Source organism: Anas platyrhynchos, chromosome 2 (assembly GCF_047663525.1).
Source record: "Anas platyrhynchos isolate ZD024472 breed Pekin duck chromosome 2, IASCAAS_PekinDuck_T2T, whole genome shotgun sequence".
Lineage (NCBI taxonomy): Eukaryota > Metazoa > Chordata > Aves > Anseriformes > Anatidae > Anas > Anas platyrhynchos.
Genome location: NC_092588.1, coordinates 137,323,805 through 137,344,529, shown reverse-complemented (window position 1 = coordinate 137,344,529; position 20,725 = coordinate 137,323,805). Strand labels below are relative to the sequence as shown.

The following is a 20,725-nucleotide window of genomic DNA, read 5'->3' as shown; positions in this document are numbered from 1 at the left end:
AAAACGTCTGTTTGCATTTTCTGATTGTTCTAGAGGAAGCTGCTTTGCTGAAAGGACAGAGTGTGCCTTAGCAGTAACAGTCACTAGAAAAAGACTTTGGAAGCTTCTCATTTCTCAGTTCTGTGTACGGTTTCTGAAATTACTTGAGGATTATAAAGGACATCATCTAAATATAGCTGTGTAATATGACAATTCCACTCCTTTTCATACTTTTGCTTTTTAATATTCAAAACTAAGTTTTGTGAACAATATTGTGTGTAGGCTGACATTTGAGTAGCACAATTACTACCTGCTGTTGTTCTGTCAGAGGAGGGGAAAAAAATCACACAGTGGGGTAGGAACACAGTGTTTGTCACATGGTGACAAAGATTATTGGAGCGATTATGGGTATTTAGCAACTTGACACTGCAGAAAGATTAGACTGTTCCCCCCCCCCTCCACTGTGATGTTTGAGCAAAAATCATTATGAATTTTAATTTTGTTTTTATTTTTTTTATTTTTTTTCCCAGTGTTCTTTTGCTTCACAGCTTATTATTTGGGATGGGTGGAACAGAGAACCTGTGATGGGTTGGTAAATCAGTTACAGCAAACCGAATTTGCAAGAAAAAAATCAAATCAAATAACAAATCGAGAAAATCAAAAAAGCTAAAGTTCTCCCCTTGTAATTACCAAGGAACTTTACAGAGTTAAACAAAAATATGGAAAAAGGCAGCAACTTGTGTGTCATGCTGCAAATGGAGAATATAATAAGCTATATCACTGCGAGTAATTATTTTATTCTTTAAAAACTTGAAAGGGAAATTGAGATAACGTACCATGACATTTCAGAATTTAAGAGTATTTAATATTATACGACACAGGGCTTGAAAGAAATTGCATTTTGTTGATGGAAGTGACTAACATGTTTTGAATGCATACTTAGTGTCAGTGGGAGCGCGCTAAAAGCAGACTGGTGATTGCAGCGGATTGTGTAAAATGTTGTAAGGCAGGCTGAACATAGGTGGTAAGTTTGTCTGTGGTACCATAAGTGGCTCCATCGTATCACAGGATAATCTCATGGCAGTACTGTTAAACAGATGGGCTAGATTTGAGAGTTTGAGTGTATAGAGATTAACTTTCGTAAAGCCACGGCAAATAATTCTTAATCTTTGATTTCTGTCAGCAATATGAGCACCATTTTCAAATTGAGTTTTTGTAGGTAACTGTGCTGCTGTTGCCAGCTCAGAATAGCAAAAGGTTCAGGAAACAACATTCCTGGGAGTTTTGTTTTTTCTTTTCTTCTCCCTTGTTCAGTTTAATACACAATGTTTATTTTCTCTAGAAGAGTGACCCCATGTGAACCTAAATGAGGTTCAACAAGTCTTAAGGGCAAGGTGCTGCACCTGGGCTGGGGCAATCCCAGACATGAACACAGACTGGGAGAAGAGCTCATTGAGAGCAGCCATGCAGAGGAGCTGGGGGCTCTGGTGAATGAAAAGCTCGACATGAGCCAGTGGTGTGTACTTGCAGCCCAGAAGGCCGACCGTGTCCTGGGCTTCATCAAAAGAGTGGCCAGCAGGGGAGGGAGGTGATTGTATCCCTCAGCCTTTCTAAGGCCCCACTTGGAGTGCTTGGTCCGGGTCTGGGGCCCACAGCACAAGAAAGATGTGGAGCTGTTAAATGGCTTCAGGGGAGGGCCATGAAGTTTACCAGAGGGCTGGAGCACATCTCCTGTGAAGAGAGGTATGAGGACAGGCTGAGAGAGCTGGGGATGTTCAGCCTGGAGAAGGGAAGGCTCCAGGGAGACCTCATTGTGGCCTTTCAGTACTTGAAGAGGACTTATAAAAAAGATGGAGAGCGACTCTTTGCTCAATCAGATAATGATAGGACAAGGGGGAATGGTTTTAAACTAAAAGAGGGTAGATTTAGATTAGATATGAGGAAGAAATTGTTCACTCAGAGGGCGGTGAGGCCCTGGCACAGGCTGCCCAGAGAAGCTGTGGATGCCCCATCCCTGGAGGTGCTCAAGGCCAGGCTGGATGGGGCTTTGGGCAACCTGATCTGGTGGGAGGTGTCCCTGCCCATGGCAGGGGGTTGGAACTGGGTGATCTTTAAGGTCCCTTCCAACCCAAACCATTCTGCGATTCTATTATTTCACTATCATTTTGTGTTTAGCTAAATGTTTATGTTTCTGTTAAACTAATCTTAGTCTTACCTGCAACTGTAAAAAAAAATCTTGTTGACCTCTTTCCCACTGCCTTCATGCCCCCAACCTTTCCCTGGTATTTGCTTTCATCCCAACCAAACAGGCAGAAAAACAGTGACTTTCCCCATGAGCACGCTGTAACCGAAGTGCTCTTTTTCTTAACAGTGGCTTAGATGTGGGCGTTTGCTTAGTAATAAAATGAGGTTAGCATAACTCTATCAGCTCACACAATGGAGATGGGTGACTGCTGCTTGAATGCAGCTATCTGTTCATGTGCTGCAGCAGACCTGGTGCATGTGACACCGAAACAGTACCATAAAAGATAACACAGCAGGCTGTGGTCAACACGTTGGCCACCTCTGTACACCAGTGGTGAAAGAAGCAGTCAGGAATAGACCACTTGTTAGAAAAGCGGTCTGGCTCACGGCCCGTTTTCGAGTTACCCCAAGGAAGATCGTGTGGGTGAGCGTTAATTGTCTTTGAAGGGATTGGAAGCCATTGGCTGCCCTCTGCTCCAGAAAGTGGAAAGAGAATTATCCCTGTACTGCGTGGTGCTGGGTGTGCGGTGCTTTCTCCCTAGGAGTGCTGGATTTATCGTGAATGCAGAGTAGGTCCAATATCATAGTGAGAAGGATATAAGGTGTGTGTCCTTCAAGCCTGCTGGCAAGATATGATACTACTGCAGAGAACAATTGAAAATCTTGAAAAGGTAGAGAGAAGGAGTGACAGGCAGAAGACGAGACTCTTAGGTTCCTTGTCTGGAATAAGAATGTGCATGGTTTCATAATGCAGCAGACTAGAGGTTTTCTGAGTGGATACACAACATTTTAAGGTGTCTAAACCAAGTAAGAGCTATAGTTCTGAATGGGGATTTTAGAAATTTGTGTACAAACTTATGTGTATTTAATAATCTTTACTGCAAGGTGCCATAATTTCAGGAGTCCTTCCCCCCCCCCCCAGATAGTTTGGAATTCTTTCTTTCTTATGTTTTCAGTACTGTCTTTTATTTGTCTTACTGGCTTTCTGTGTTCACTGCTGGCCACAAATTTGCCAAGTATCTTTCTGTAAGTGTCCTTTTTATCAAGTGAGCTGAGTGAATATAGTTAGTGCAGATACGATAGGGGCATAGGAAATCGTTCAGCAACAGTACTTGGGATTTGATCACAGATATATCCTAGCTAATTTAAAACTCGAGGCCAATTCAAAGTGGTGTATATGTCATCTTTACTGTATTACAATATTGTATGCTTTTCTGCCTTTTTCTATCATTTGAAATTAGTTTTAACTGAGGTGGCAAGGAGGAACTACAAAAACTATTGCAGATTTTTTTGGTCATAATCTCTAACATATTTCTGAAAACTTTCCTGTGTATGTATCTGTTGACTTACTGTGTTTTCATTTTAATATCCTTTACAACAAATGTGTTTATATCCAAACTGCTAGCCAGTATGCATGGCTAGAAATAGTTTTAATATAAACTAGGTCCTGGCACTGACAGCATACATAGTGCTTCTTGCTTGTGACTCTTAATTTTTGCATGTCATAGTTACTGTGAGCATCCTTGTCATCTGTATGCTTATTTTGCACTTACCACCATAATGACACAAAAATGTGCTGTACTTTGCAATTTTGATGCTTTCATAGCTTCACATGCCTTTTATCCTGTATGTGCCTGTAAAAGGTATTATAAAAACGTCAAAAAAGGTATTATAAAAATGTCAAAAGTTTCTGCTAGAGTTGTCCACAGAAGCTGCTTATCTCCGTCTGTCTTTGATCTACGTTATCCCTAATTTGTAGTGACTGAAGTTTTGTTTTCTTTTCTTTCGGAAAACTTATTATGAGTAGTAAGGGTGGTCAGTGCTGCTTGAGTGGAAAGATAAATGTAATAGTTATCTTCCCTTCGCCATTATACAAAATGTTTGAGAAAATGCATTATCAGTAGTCTGGTAACAGTGATGGTAAATGGCCATATATGAGTGATGGTGCTGGTAAATAAAATGTTAACCAGTTTTAATGCTATCTTCTTCATAGTAAGCTGAACTATTACATAATTTATTTCCAAAGCAGTGACAGACTTTTCTGTCACTTCTTATCCCTTCCGATATGGTTTTTATTTTACTTATTTTTTAGTTTCAGGAAAAAAAAAATCACTCCTTGATAACTGCTATTTAATAGAGCCTCATTTTCTTTAAACAGTGGATATTAATATAATTTGTACTGATCAGAATTCCATGAATTCTAGTGAAGTTTTAAAAGCATAAGCAGGAGTTGTAAAGGGATAGAGCATGAATTATGTCTGCAGAAGAGAGCTTGGGCTTGCAGGCTGAGGGCACAGGGGAGCTAACGTCATGGTGATGTAGTGGAGGTGAAAATGGTACATTTTAGAGGTACTGAAAGCCCTACTGTTGTGAAATAGATGAAATCTAAGCATATAGCTGCGATGGCCCTTTATTTGGTGTGATAACATTATGTTAATGTGTTCTAAGCAGAATAGCTTTTGTTACTAGATTTAATATTTATGCACATGTAGTGACCCTATTACTATTTTTGGCTAGAAAGAAATAGCAGGGCTCTTGTGCACTCTGTGGTTTAGCTCGTTCTTTCTCCTGTGTGGAGAAAATAATCTTAAATGAATTGTAATTGTCTTGGAGAGCTGTTTTATAAACTACTGTAAATTTTCAGTGATTCATTCTGGAGGCCTAAAATAAAGCATATGTACTGTGGAAATTCCTCAGAGGAATAGTATGTCACTTTATTACTAACAAGTTGTGTTAAAACTTACCGTTTGCAGAACAGGTAAATTTTCTGCAAACTAAATAAAGGTGTGGGGAAGTTGAGAGAGAGCCTACCTGTACCTTAGGACATCCTGATTGTTACTGCTTTGCAACGGGGGAACTTTTTCTAAATCTGAAGTTGGACCCTGAATGAGTAGGAATCAAACTGCTTTAATGGCTTATTTGAGAAGAATTTCTTGGGAGTAAAAAAAGATCTGCACCAGCTAGTGTTTGTTGTGGATATTTGTATTCAGTTTCCAGACAGGAGCAAGAAATGGGTTGGTATGAATAGGTGTGCAAGAGTATTTAAAAACGATGTGAAACAAAAAAATAATCATAATTGTGTTTCTGTTTGCTTTGTATTTGGATAATATATAATTTCTATAACCTAGAATGAAATTAATTAGAACAATGTTTGATGTTGAATATACAGCTTCCATGCTGACCTAACAGTTTTGACTGGCTGACAACACCAGTGCTGCCTTTCCTGTTGGAAGAGCTGTGAGCCTCTGAATCTTTCGATGACCCATAAACTTCATGGTGAAGGCCACATACTCTTTGTACTTTGGCCCCCCAGGAAACTTACTTCTTCCTTAAGAAGAACTTTGGCAGAGTATGTGTTATATGCTGAAACCAGCTTTCAATTTTTTTAGGACCCTTTAAAACCTAGATCTGGTTTTAGCATTTTCATTTCTCATTCGTGAGAGTTCTCACGGCTGTGTACATTAAGTTCATGAATTAAAGATTAAATAGAATCTCATCCTATGAAAGTGTTTGAAATTGTAGGAAATATACAGGTTAGTATCTTGTTTAGCAGTTCTTAAAATATATGCTCACTGTTCTCTGACAGTCTTTTCCACAATGTTTTTTTGGTGTACGGAATGGTTAAGGATGGTTTGCTCAAGACGGTGTTAATTACCAAAGGGTGGGCAACACCGCACTTACAGGGAGAAAATGGTGAAACACACAAGTCCTTGGTTCAGAAAAGGCCTGAGGACAGTTCCTGCCGAAGTCTGGAACCCATCAGCTTGTGCAGAGCTGGCTGTGAGATTGCAGCCCGCTGTTATGCCAGAATGTAGCATAATTATGCCCAGCTTGCTTTGTCGATCAGTGTAAGCCAAGTAAGTGCTGTGTGCTGGTATGTATCTCTATTAAAAAGGTATTTTGGGGGTTGACTTCAGAAAACTATGGAGGAAAATTGTCTGTTTTTCGCAGAATATACTCTGTCTGTGAAAAAACATTGTATGATATGCTGCCTTTAGTAGCTGGGACTGGAATTAGTGATGTGAAGTCATCTTCACGCCTCAGTTGCATTTAATTTTGCAGTATAAGCCCCAGGGCAGAAACGTTTCTGGTATGATAAATAATATTAAAAATACCAGTAGCTTTTGATGTTGTTAAAACACTGTTGAATTGTTGCTGTCCACTACACTTGACATTTCAAAAAGAGGAAGTTCATAAGATCATTTACCTTACAGGAATGCTTTTGTTTTAATCCTCAGAGCTAAGATCTGAAGCTACTGCAGCTACAGCACGTTGAGTTTTTTTTTTTTTTTCCTTCTGGCATGCTGAGTTTCTATATATTAACTTCATCTTCTGTCTTTTTTTTTTTTTTTTTTTTTTAAGTTCTTTATCAAGCTTTGTATTTATCAAATAAATCCATGTGGCAAAGTAAGCAGATGGGCCACACAGTCAAGTTGCCTGCACCCTCGGGGGGGAAGCAAAAGCAAAACACTTGAATTTCTTAGGATCACAGGAGGCAGATCTTTGACACTACTCCAGCTATACTTGAAGCAAAGACAAGTCACATTAGATGGAGATATCCTCAGCATCTCTTTTGGCATTTTATTTTCAGCATGTATGATTTGCAGTATTGGTCTAATGTATTCTGTCTTGAAATCTGAGCTTTCTAACAAGCAAAAGAACCACCAGTCTTTCTGATAAACTAGTAAAGCTTCAGAAGTACAACTCAGGACATGAAATAAAATTAGCTTAAAAATAAGATCTTTATACAGAGAAAAGGTTTTGTATGTATGCAATAATGGCAGTCACCAGAGGGCATTATTCATCTTTTTTTTTTTTTTTTTTTTAACATATTTCTTTGCAACTGTGTGCTATTAAGTTTGGAAAATGAGGTTTCTCTGTTGCCTCTGCAATGAAATTTATTTTGTGTATGGTAGTTTTCTAATGGTAAAACATCCCAAGCTGAAAAAATACAATAATAAATGGTTTTAATTAAAGATCTGGAAGAGATGTTGATTTGCTGAATTCATTTTGTTTAACTTCCCAAGGAGTATTCTGTGTGTAATCTAAAAGTAAATTGTGAATGCAAAACTTTTTGGTCATTCATTTATTTCTCCTTCACTGAAAGCACATTGTGAAAAATTCCAACTTTGCTCCTAAAATAAAGGTAACACCACAACAGCAAAGACTGTTCATTTTGTGTGCATGTATGTATGTATATAAAGAACAAAATGCTATTTACTTCTTGCAAAGAAGTACAGAGTATGATTCACAAATCATATTTTTGAGTTACAGCTGTGTGCTCTGTTGTGACTAAAGAGTCCCATGTAGTACTCTTGAGTGTTACTATAGCATACTAACAAGAAAAAAACAAACAAACAACAAAATACAGGCAGGTACACAAAAGTCCCAAACTTCTCTTTGACATCGTTTTCAAATTAGGGTAAGCTGCATAATACAAGTTGCTTTTTCCACCTGTGCAGGCGGTTTTCAGGAATTTCTGGACTTGCTGGTATAAAATACAGTCACTGCAGGCATTGTGTAGGAAACACAGGGAGGTGTTTTATTTATACTCATCTCCAATAAGCAGGGAGGGAGGTTCATAAATGTTTACGTATCTTGTATTTTGGTTTAAGGTCAAATCACCTGGTTCGGCTATGAAAGTCCTCGTAGTTTTTGGGACTACATTCGAGTAGCTTGCCGAAAAGTCTCTCACAATTGCATCTGCAGTATTGAGAACATGGAGAATGTCGGTTCTTCTAGAGCTAAGGTAGGGGAGAAAAAAGCCAAATTGACTTACATTAATCTTTCTTCTATGTAAAGGTAGCTGACGCTTCTGTACCCAGGAAAAAGGACACAGATGACTAGACTTGACCCATTGCATTTTTCATTGTTTGAAATAATTGTTTTTGATATCTACCTAGTAAATAGTTATTTAAAAGAAAGAAAAAAAATCTTTGGTCTGAATGTGTTTCCTTTTAAATTTGTGTTATTCAGTAGAATAAATCTCAAATTCTCAATTCATTAAGTATGTTGTATCATAAAATTATTGCCTTCATATATTTTAGCTTATGCCATTTTTTGGAAAATGCATTATGTTGCGAGAAATAAAGTTCATGTGGGCATACCTACAAAGTATAGTTTAAAATCGTAGAGATGATTTTTTTTTTGTTTTTCTAACCTATATATCATTACTTTGTATGCACTTTATGCACTAATAGAAAAGGTGGGATCAGCTCTGGAGGTTTTTTCGTGTGACCGTGTAGGAAGCCTTAAATGGGTTCAAATTTATTTGGTAATAAAGATCCATCATTTTAAAGGATCTGTATACAAATGACGTCACAATTTTATGGTACCTACAATCAGAAATTGTTAAGGAATTAATATGTTCATATGTTCATTAATATGTAATATGTTCATATGCATGTGAACCAAATGTCCTCTCAGTAAATTTTAGTAGCTGAGATAGCATAGACCAACATCTTGAATAAATGTTGTTTGTTGTTGGACAGAGATGACGAGTATTTTTTAGTAGATTGAGATGCTTTTCAGTAGCTTGCATTTCTGTCTTTACCAAACAAGGCCAAAGTACAAATAGTATAAAAAGGATGTACAAGTTAATGTATTGTTTTTTTCCTAGCTTTACTGGAAGTAGTTGTTTCAACATGTATCCAAACCGTGTTTCCTGTCTGTTTTAAAAATATTTTAGTTCCAGATTTTGATTGTACTCTAGATTGTTCACAAAAACTTTGTGGTGTATATATATTTTTTTTCAGGGGTGTGATTGTGGTTAACACAGTTCAAGTTATAGTTAGTAACAGAACCACAACTTCCATCAATGAAAGGTGATGATGCTTATATCAAACAGCCCCATGAATCTAGTACATCTTCAGCTACCCTGATGATCCATACTATCTATCATGGAACAGCTTATTTGCTATGTCTGTTGCTACTCTTTTCTTTTGTATAGACTCAGTTTTGAATTTTATACATTAAAATAATATCTATGTATTTATATTGCCAATTTGTCTGAAGAATTTTTGAAATGCTAGAGCCTCTATGACAAAAAGCTATTGACTGGCTTTCCTACCTTGAATATTATGTCCTATTCCTAGCACTCAGTTCACTGGAGTTGATTAAATTGATTAAATCAGTCAGTTTATGTTGAGATCCAGAAAATCAGCTAATTTGGAAAACTTATCTCCAGACATTTTCTGCAGTGACTCACATGCTAGAATCTGATGATTACATAGCCTATATTTGAGATTCATTTTAAAAGTTTTTCTGAATTCCAAAATTTAATCCCATAAATAGGGATATTTAAATTCAGTAGATAATAAGATGCAAAGCTGCTTTCTGAAATATTCTTATACATAAATTAAACTTTTATTTTACTCTGTGGAAAACTCCATGCCAAATAATAAACAACAAAAAAGCTAATTTATGCAAGAAGTGTGGAGAGCAGCGTTAAATTTTTAAAGGTGTGCGTGGGAAGAATTTTGGATGTCCATATCTGAAAAGGCTGAAAGCATGTTGACACAGGTACTGGTGGCATGCATCATTTTTACCTGTCCAGAGGTGTTTCTGCTTCAGTCTGGAAGCTGTTAGTGTTTGCTCATGCCAGCTAGTGCTGCTTTCACTGCAGCTGTGTAGGTTAGTGGTTGGCTAAGCAGCATCCTCAGGACTCGGCTGTGTGTGTTCTAAATAGCTGCAACATAAAGGCAGTTATCCAGGGAAACATCCTTTTAATTTTAGTGTAATTGACTAAAGCTTTTGCTGCGTTGCTGGTATTTATAAAGTACTATATATTTGCTATTTAGCGTCTGCCTATCTCATTAGAAATTTAATTTGATCTATGTCTATATAAACTGCAAGTAGGATTATAATCTAATATGGGTAGTTTTGGTGGAATGCTTATAGTGATATTCAGCTAGATGTCAATAAGCACCAAATGTATTAAATAGAAAGGTTACTTTAGCTATTTGTAGGTTTATAGGGGCTACAGGAAGCATTCCTGGTGTTCGCGAATTAACAAACAGGACTGAGGCAGACATTAGAAATGCATTGTAAACTGTAATCCTGTCCACTAGAGCTGCTAGGTATAAACATAGTGCAGCATTCAAATTTATTTTGATAGCTACTGTTCCTTGAATTGAAACTTATGTGAATTAAGTTTTGTTTTTGGATTACAAGTTTTTTTAATCCTCTTGGGTTTGTTTAGCCCATTCTTTATGTGCACATTCTATAATGATATCTATATTGGGAAAAATACAATTTATGCAAATTAGATTATATAAAAATAAGTCACTGAGTTATGAAGTCTCACTTTTTTAATTGATACCACAAATATTTGAATGAATGCAGTGAATTAGTTCTTACTTAAATCACCTTTAGTTGGGTTACTGCTGCTTTTCAGTGGAACTGATAGGATGCTTCTAATACCATGGTCTTCAAAACAAAAAGCTTTCTGCCCTGGTGGTCTGATACCACCTATGCACTTGAAATTTTGAAGAAAAAAAAAAATTGAACATTTGAAAAGTATGTAATTTAAGCAAAATCTTTTTTTTTTCCCTCCAAATTTTGGTGAACGTTATTTCACAATGTTTGTTTGTAAGAATGCTTTTTTGTTTGTTTTCATTATTACTCTAATGAAGAACAACAATCTCTGTTTAGTGGTAATTTTGAAAATCACAATAATGTCATCCAAGTAAATCAATTTCATTCATTTTCAGATGCAAAATTAACTATTTCATTTTATAATACCTAAATGTTTGATACCTGTTCTGTTTTTTTTTCTTGCAGGGTCGAGCCTGGATCAGAGTAGCACTTATGGAAAAACATTTGTCTGAATATATATCCACAGCTCTGAGAGACTTCAAAACAACCAGGTCTCTAAGACTAATTTTGCAGTATTTTAGCAGTTGTTGCTGAAGTGAGGGACTTGGGTTTGGAAGTGAATACTCTACTTGATTTGTGTAGGAAAGGATGTAACTAGCTGAATAGATTTAACTAGTAAAAGATATCTGGACTTATCATCAATTGATAAGGTTTTAGCATGGGTAAAACTGCAAAAATTGCAAATTCCTTTGTGATTTAAAAAATGTGGAAATTAGTCTGGAATTCTTCAAAGGTCGAAAGAGAAGAAATCTTCTCTAAAGAAGAAACTAATTCTGAAACTGTAGTTCAATAGGGATTGAATCATAAAACTGTAGAATAGTTTGTGTTGTAAGGGACCTTAAAGGTCATCCAATTCCAACCCCCCGTGCCATGGGCAGGGACCCCTCCTATTAAATCAGTCTGCCTAAATCCCAATCAAACCTGGCCTTGAATATTTCCAGGGTTGGGGCAACCAGAACTGCTTTCCTGCGCAGCCTGCTCCCACCCCCTCAGTGAAGAAATTTTTCCTAACATCCAACCTAAACCTCTCCTGGCACAACTTAGGGCCAAGTCTTACCACTTGGTGCCTGGGAGAAGAGACAAATCCCCACCTTGTTATAGCCTCCCTTGAGGTAATTGTAGAGCATGATAAGGTCTCTCCTGAGCCTCCTTTTTTTCCAGGCTAAATAACCCTGGCACCCTCAGCTGTTCCTTATAAGACTTGTTCTCTAGACTCCTCACCAGTTTCGTTGCCCTTCTCTGGACGCACCCGAGCACCTCAATGTCCTTCTTGTAGTGAGGGGCCCAAACCTGAACATTGTATTCAAGGTGTGACCTCACCAGAGCCGAGCACAGAGGGACAGTTATGTTCCTTTCAAAATTAAATAATGTTGACAGAAAGCTGTAGAGACAGAGTAAAAATATTTGTTAGACTCAGAAGAACTTTTCTTGGAGAAGAAGGGAGAATTCCAGGAAACTTTTGAAAAATACAGAACAGAACTAGAGATCAGGCTTAGGTTGGATTCTTGATGTAAAATGAAAAATATATAGCAAATTTTTTCTGTACTATTTGACGGTAGAAGCTGTTATGGACAAGAGTTATGTTTTGCAATTGAAAATGTTCTCACAGGTTTGGACTGGTACTAGAGAGTGTATTGATTTATTATATGATGCTTTATTCTGTAACAAGGGTGTCTAATAGATTTGTGATGAAGTCATCTAAATATGAGTAAGTCTTGCCTGTGTTGTAGTACCTTATGTTGAACTCAGTTTTAGACGAACTGAAAGGATTACTTAATAAGATTTTTTTTCTGTAAGGACTTCTGTTCACTTAGAATGTTATTTCTGTTTATAGTACTATTTTCCCACAGATCTCAATATGTTTTGCCAATATTAAGATGACTTTGAAACACAGCTAGGTAAACATCCCATATTATGAAAGTTTCCAGTCCTGTCATCTTTATTTTATCCAGATTTGCTTGCATTTGCAGTAGACAAGAAGCTGATAACGCAAAGATTTCTGGTAAAGAAAGTTACTCGTGTGGCCTCAAACTGAAGAGTCACTTGGGTTTTTGAGGGGGAGATGAGGAGGAAGAGGAGGGTCACAAACTATATAGTTAAGTAGTACATTCTTTGTGCCTGTTTGCTAGTGCAGTTTATTTGCTAGTGGATAAAAGTGATCTTATTATATTAGGGGTTTCAAATTAATTTATATAAACATATTGATATTGCATATACTTGAATGTTTTTTCAATGGTATAGAATTAGGAAACAATCTTTCTTGCAATCCAAATGTAATAAGTGCAGATTTTGTTTTGATGTATTATTGAACATATGTCTAATAGAATTAGTAATTACACTTCCAGGTCTTGGTGGTATGAATTTCAGATCCACTAGCAATAATGGACACACTCACGTTCCCATGTGTTGTTTCAGATACCTAATAAGTGGCTGATTTTTCTGGTGATGCTTTGCACAATTTATTTAGCATTTTAAGTTATTTATTGTGCTGTGTGTATATTTAATAACTATATATATATATTATACATATTCTGTGTATGTAGAATAAGATGAATCTATCACCCTCTAGCTCTATTTGAATCCTGCTGTTTTGTTTGGCTGTGTGATTTTAGGCCTAGTCCTTTAATGAAGCAGCTCATTATTAATGTAGGATCTTCATTTTACACTTGGTACAGGATTGGACTAAGCATGGATACACAATTATTTTTCTAACTAATTGGTCAACAGAAAGTGTTACATTAAAGCAGAGAGTTTTCTGTTGTGAGATGCCAACTATAGCAGTGAGCAAAGATCTGTGAGTTTTCTAAGGGGGCTTTAAGTTTTGGCTGGATTACTGTTGCTGATTTAAGAAACTGTAAAGCTAACATCTGCATCTTGTTCTTTTAAGTATGCCTTGTCTTTTTTTTTGTTTGACTGCTTCCCAGGCACCATTTCACAAGATACAGTGAGGACAGTACAGAGTAGTACCTGGCAGTGATTTTATAAGTGGCAGTGAAAAGGTTTGTAGTTGCTTGTCCTGGGAACATTGTTTCTAATTCATGAATTAAGAGATGGCTTGTGAAGTCCATCTAGCACAGTATTCTGTCACAACTAGTTGCCAGTTTAGCCTCTTATTACGTTTCCTGAAGTCAAGGGTTAGGGAACTGAGTCTGTACGTCATACAGATGACAGTCCTGAAACTGGAGTTATCTTCTCAGAGGAAGTCTCTCAGATTTCTTGCTTCCACTGTAAACATCCATGTTCCTGGACATCTTGTTTCCGTGCTGCAAATGGATGCCTGTTATGAAACCACAAAAAAGGGAATTCTGGTTGTATGCATTTATAATGAAGTCCCAACATTTTGGAGCTATGCCCCCAAATGTCTTTTCTGGATGTTTGCCATATGACCAACTTGAGCTACTACTGAGCCATTTGGTTGCTTTCATGCGGTTCTTAAGCAGATGGAGCTTTTGGTAGGACAGTGTTGCTGCCATTATTTGTCAGAAAGATAGGTTTTCATCAATAACCTGGCACCTGTTTGCAATCACGGATTGCCAGAATGTATAGGTGGACAGTGCATCTCAGTTTCAGGTAAGTGACCTCTCTTCCTTGCATTTAGCGCTGAACAACACGCAGTTCCCCTCTTTTCAGGTGTAATGTACAGATATTTGCTGACCTTTCTTCCTCTGCTGCTACCAAGAATCTTTTAAAAAGGAAGTCAAATTTGTGTGTTACTCTGCTAAATGGATCAAATGCCTTTTTTACCCATTTACAAGTTGTTATCACGAAGACATGTGTGGCAGTGGTGGGTCCTATTTACATGGAACATTTATGTCTGAAGTAGCTTCTTTGGTAGCTGTGAGGAGAAAATTAAAATAATTAGAACTTTTTATTGTTGTTCTTACCATGAAATAGTTTCTTTGAATGTACACAGTGCAACTTCTTTCAGCAATAAAGATTGTCTTCATTTGCTTTGCCTTTTGTCCATCTACTATTTCTTAGGCCTAATATTACAAATTCTTTTTTCTTCCGTCTGTATTGTTAGGTACTCTAAGATTACGGTGTTCTATGTTATGCAGTCTATTTGTTTGCTTTATTTGAAATGAAATATGAGTGCCCCTAGGGTTCACATGGGTTGTTTTTATTTAAACTGGATTTCTCAGTTTTCTGTTAACTATGAAAGCCATCATTATTTGAGACAAAGCGGTGTTAATAGAAGTAATTTCTTTTTTCTTGAAGGAGATTTTATGAGGATGGAGCAATTGTTCTTGGTGAGGAAGCAAATATGCTTGCTGGCATGTTGTTGGGACTCAATGCAATTGATTTCAGGTATTGTATTCATGTGCTTTGTGATATCGCGCTCATGGAAAGTACTTATAAATCAATGCATTATAGAAAACATTGTTAGATTCCCTTGATAGTTTGAGAGACCAAACTGAGGAGGAGGGAGAGAGAGAGATCATGAATGGCTCTTCTGGTTAAGAACTAACTTGTGACATAGCTTATATAGTTGAATGATTACGTGGTCTTTCTTTCAGTTATCAAAATCCTGAAAGCAATCAGAAGTGTAATTACAGAAGATAGATCAAATCTACTAAGTGAAGCTTACAGAGAACTGAATCTTTTATTTTTAAGATGTACTTAATCTCACCATTTTCCTTACATGATTGTGCACTGGTATTGATAGCATTGTGATTGCATGTAGAAAGGGTGTAGCATATTTTAAAAGCTTAACTTGCAAACCCCTGTTTAATTTGTATTTTAATTAACTGCAGTCAAACTGCAAATGTCATCATATTACCTGATTTACCTTTGCAATCTAGCTAGATTTTTGTGTGCTTTGTTATGCAATTAACTCTTTTTTTTTTTTGGGGGGGGGGGGGGGGAAGGGGAGGAAGGTGAAAGCACACACACTAGATGATAATGATTTAAAAAAAAAAAAAAGGGGGAAGGGAAGAAAAAAATCATCATAATAATATGAGCCTGAAATGTAAGGTATAAAGACTAGAGTGCCTATGAGAAGTTCTAACCTGACTGGTGTAAAGGCTTGTTAACGTGTGTGTTTGGGTCCACACAAACACAACAAGAGCCACTAGGAGAAGGTTTCAAAATATAGCACAGGAGAAAGGATAGTTTTAGTTACTTGTCAGTATGATGTTTTTGCCCTGCAGCAGCACTGATCCTTGCCACAAATCAGTTTAAGAGATAAACTAGCAGAAAGTAATGTATAGTGTCCCTGGGTGCACTGAGTGATTGACTCTGCAGCTGAAGGGCCTGTAGAGATGTATTCCTGCCTGTGTATCCTTATACCAGTATGGGGGTTTGTTGGACCCCTCTGTGAACCAGCTTAATTTGGTACAGAGTACAAACATACCCAGTCAGACAGGATAGCTTTTTGTTGTTAGCTGGTTCGCTTCGAAATGCATCCTTTTAGTGGCAGAGATGATGGGACCATAAAGCATGAAGTAGAGAAATAAAAAAGGGATTGAGAAATGTCTTTTCTTTCTGGTGGCAGTGAGGCTTTAGTTCAGCTGTATGTAGTTCAGCTGTCTATGAAACTGAAAGTGGATGCTAAATTGGAAAAACAATAAAAAATTAAAAAAAAAATCAGGCCTTGCTGGCTGAACTACCTCATCATAGAACCAGATAAGTGCCAATACCGTGGTAAGGAGGAGAAGGGGATGTCTGGTTGGGGCTTAAAAGGCCAAAAATAACCACAACAGCACAAAGCCAGGGTGTGTGTATTTGAAAAAACAGGGTGTGTGTATGTGAAAAAAACAGGATAGTTTCTCTTGCCAGCATTTAGTCGTTAGATTGGATTAACTGCATCATCAGACATATGTTGTGGGGGAACAGAAGTGTGCTGCAGAATGATAAGAGAGCTGGCCTTGCGTACAGCAAAATCAAATCTTAGCAGATTTCATTAGTTTAAGTTTACAATATGTAAAATTAAAATGTTTTTATGTTAGCATTATACTTGGAAGGAGTATAGCTATACGTGAATAAGAAGTGTAGCAAGACTAGATCTGCAGTATGTAAAGCCTGCCATAAATAATAATGAATCAACGATGCTTGTCTTCCTTGAGCCTCAGCAGTACAGCGTATTTGTATGAAAGCCTGGTTGTGTGAGTGTGCTCATCCTTCTTTTATCCTCTGATATCTAGTGCGAGCACATTTAGTAGGTATCTGTTAATAGCATTCAGAGTAATGACTAGTTCTCACTGGAGACATATTTGTCAGTGCAGATTGTAGGAGCCAACAAATATTCCGGGGAAAAATAGGAACCTAGACCTACAGGAGCACATTTATAGTGCCATGTGTAATTCATAATATTGTGGTTTAAATGGCTGAGAAGCTATAGCCATTCTTTGCATATTACATTTGAGGTTGTTTGTTTGTTTGTTTGTTTTGTATTTTTTTTTTCAGTTCAGAAAGGCTTATAAATGTTGGCTGGCTTATCTGTGTGGAACTGGGCTGTGAGGCAGTGGCACAGGCTGCCCAGAGAAGCTGTGGATGCTCCATCCATGGAGGTGTTCAAGGCCAGGCTGGATGGGGCTTTGGGCAACCTGGTCTGCTGGGAGGGGATTGGAACTGGGTGACCTTTAAGGTCTCTTCCAGCCCAAACCCTTCTATGATTCTATGTAGTGTGAAAAACACTTTAGGAACGGAGATGGGGAAAACACATGTGAGGACAGAGTCTATTCTTTTTTCTCTTTTATCGGAAAATAAAAACCTTTCAGATATTCCCAGATACCACGAGTGACCGCATTATCAAAAATGGCACTTTTCAATTAAGCTAGCAAATGCTGTCTTGCCAGAATGTGTTTTTTGATGACAAAGAAAGGAGGAGGGTGTAATATGGGCTTTGTGGAAGCATAATTAATTTTCTCACTTCTTTGATAATTAAATATGATTCAAATACAATCTTTTAGTTTTGGTACAAAAAGAATACAGTGCAGATGAGAGCTTTACAGAGCTACAGTAATATAAGAACATTTTGTGAATGTTAATTTCATTAATGTTCATCATCTTACAGCAACCCGACACCAGAAGGTAACTGAAAAGAGGAAGTCTGAACTATTTTTGAGAACTGATTTTTTTGACTTAAAATTAGAAGAGTGGTTACGTAAGCATTCTGCTAGCATTTTAAGTGAGCTTTAATACAGATAACTCCAAACTCATATGTAGCCCTTCTGTTTCTCTTGTTTCAGCTAAATTTCCTTTTTGTCTTATTCCCTCACAGTCCATCTGTATATTCAGAATAACAGCAAATATTTTAAAACTGGGGTCTATGCCACTTACCCTGATCTATTCCCTGATTCTGTGGGATTTCTGTTTGTTGTGTTTTTCGTTATCCTATGATACTGAACAGCCTAGCTCAGCTGAGCAGGATTTCACTGTTAAATCCTTAGGCCTTTCATATTACGAAAAAAGTGAATAAAAAAATCAAGTTTCTTGTTGGTAAGATGGAACTTTCATTGTCATTTAATTTTCTTGATAATAATCTTACCATTGTTTCTCTGTTTTATTAGTTTTTGTCTGAAGGGGGAGGGATTGGATGGCAACTTTCCAGCTGTCATAGATTACACACCCTATCTAAAGTTCACCCAAAGGTACTTTTTATCTTTAATCTGCCTTCTTTTTTTAATATCAGTGTCAAAATTTTACATTGTACTGGGCCTCTTAATTCTCATTTCACATTCAAAATAATATCCTTATATAAATATAAACCCGTTATTAATGTATTAATGACAAATTGTATGGTTCAGTTAAAGCGGAATTGCATCACATCAGGAATTCTTTATGTCATGTCAGTAATGGAATTTGCAGAAGAAGGAAGTAGAGCCCAAATTACAATGAAAGTTTCTCTTCGTTGCATGGAAGTATAGAGCAAAAGCTTCGATGGACCATGATCTGAGCCAGAAAAGAGCAGGGTCAGTGGCTTGTCCTTAATTGGATTGCTTAGGCTTAAATTGTTGAGCTCTCTGCTTGACCTTGTAAATGAAGTCTAATGTGTAGATTCACATGTGCATCATGCATGATAAAAACAAATCTGCAAAATGCACATCTAAAGTGAATAACTTCTTCTGTTACTTTTTAGAATAAATAATTTGATAAAATATTAACATCCTATTATAACATTTAAGCAATTCATAGAGTAGCAGAAATCTGACTACTGGAAAAAGATCAAGTAGTAAATGTTGTTGATGTAGTGGAAAGCATAGTTATAAAGGAAGATTTCAGATAGGTATTGGGATAAATTAAAATGCTCATCTTTGAGGCAGATGTCTGAGTATTCTGGCATATGTTGATTCTGGATGGAGATATTTTAACGCTGAATCTGCATACTGTCTACGGACATACTTATGTTCTATGAAATAACTGGCACGTGGTCTTCACTATAACCACAACTCTCATTTAAATTTATCATTATTTAATATAATGACAACCATTTTTTTATTGTTCTGCATTTTAGAAACAAATACAACTTATGTTCAGATGCTACTGTTTGCCCTAAAATTGTGAAGAAAAGATTAAGTCACCACTTACTTAGGTAGCTTATGGTAGTGCATTGACCCTTTATATTCCAGGAAAGTATCCTACATACAATTGTTTGACTTGGCTAAGACAACAGGATGAGACTTGAATAAGATCACAAGTATGTTTTTTAGGTGGCTTTATAAATCAGAGCTTGAAACGTAAGTTGTATTTGGTGGTTTAGCCTCTACCAACATTACCATTGTTACTGGTTTACAAAGCTTCAAAAATATCTGTAGGAGCTATGGTGCTTTAATTTCAAGTTGTATTTGCATCTTAACAAATACAGGTTTTCACTTGGCTAATAAATATGATCCTCCAGTTCTGACAGCATCAGCAGTGATGAAGAAGAGCTAAGAACACTGGGCAGTAGTGGCAGTGAAGGCAGTACTCCAGAGAACATTGGTCCTCCTTTCCTCACGGATGAAAACAGTTGGTACAACAAATGCAAAAGGGTAGAACAGAAGTATCGGCTTGCATTGGAACAGAAGGTAAAAGATGAGTTTTGTGTTGGGATGGTAGAGCCAAAGATGGTCACCAACCAACTGGCAAAATACCATTTAAGTAAAGGCAGACAAAATACATGAAGCTAAATAATATTTAATTTAAATTGTCTCCAATATTATGATCCTCAAAATATCTGAAGTAATAATTGCACTAAGTGTCTTTGCTCCCCGATTAGAGGGAAGAGAAATTTGGGAAGGGGGGAACAGAAGAATAATAAATAATTCAGAGGTCAGATTACAGAGTATGATGTAGAAGCTTTATCTCATTTTTCCAATTTCAGAGTTACAGACAGTGTATCTCTGAAGCTGTTAGGTTGCAAACTTGAAGTGAACATAACTGTCCACATTATTTATTGCTGTACACAGACTCCCAATGGAAGGCTTTTATGATGGTAATAATGTTAAACTTTAACGTTTAGCCTAACAGTAAACAAAGTAATCTATCTAGGAATGAAAAGCAAAGCTATCTTCTCAGTAATACTGAGGTAGGTTTTGAAAGCATCAGTATAAGTCTTAAACATATAGTTTAAGACTTGCTTCAAGCTGGATAGGGAAAGGAAAGAAAGAAAGTTTGGTTTTGATTGGAGTAGTTTATGTGATATATTGAATGTCATCATAGAAAGCAAAGGTAGGCTCTCCCTCTACCCTTCAAAAGACTCTAAGTTGAAGGGAAATTGTAATGTATGTCCAAACTTTTTATTATTTCAGTATAAAGTAAAATGCTTGTCGGTATATTGCAATAGCATATTAAAACTACAGAGATCTGTATTAGCTAATGGCAGAGGCAGACTTCATAGACACTGAAAAATAGTGCACAGAAAAAGAAGAGAGGGGAAAAGTAAAATAGAAATGGAAGAGAAGAGAAATGGTAGACAAATAGTGCTTTAAAATAACTTTATTAATATTTTTAGTATTTTTTTCCTAGTATCAGAATTTGACTTCCATGAAACTCCCAACACAATAAAACCGTATGAAAGGCTGAAGCTGCATAAGTATGCTTAGAGGTGTAATTATTTCCCTCAGTTTAGGGAATTAGAATCAGAAGATTCTCTCTCTGCCTTTCTAGTTTCTACTGTAGGGGGTGGGGGGGGGGGGGGAACAGG

At 36.9% G+C, this 20,725-nt stretch overlaps 1 protein-coding gene across 1 annotated transcript in view; it reads left to right on the top strand.

The window, feature by feature from the left end:
• RUNDC3B (RUN domain containing 3B) overlaps nt 1-20,725 on the top strand; it is a 51,423-nt gene that overhangs the window by 6,623 nt on the left and 24,075 nt on the right. Inside the window, exons 3-7 of the mRNA XM_027450725.3 lie at nt 7,839-7,972; nt 11,005-11,090; nt 14,818-14,907; nt 18,111-18,191; nt 19,439-19,607. Coding sequence (XP_027306526.1) covers nt 7,839-7,972; nt 11,005-11,090; nt 14,818-14,907; nt 18,111-18,191; nt 19,439-19,607 — 560 coding nt within the window. The remainder of the gene's footprint in view (nt 1-7,838; nt 7,973-11,004; nt 11,091-14,817; nt 14,908-18,110; nt 18,192-19,438; nt 19,608-20,725) is intronic.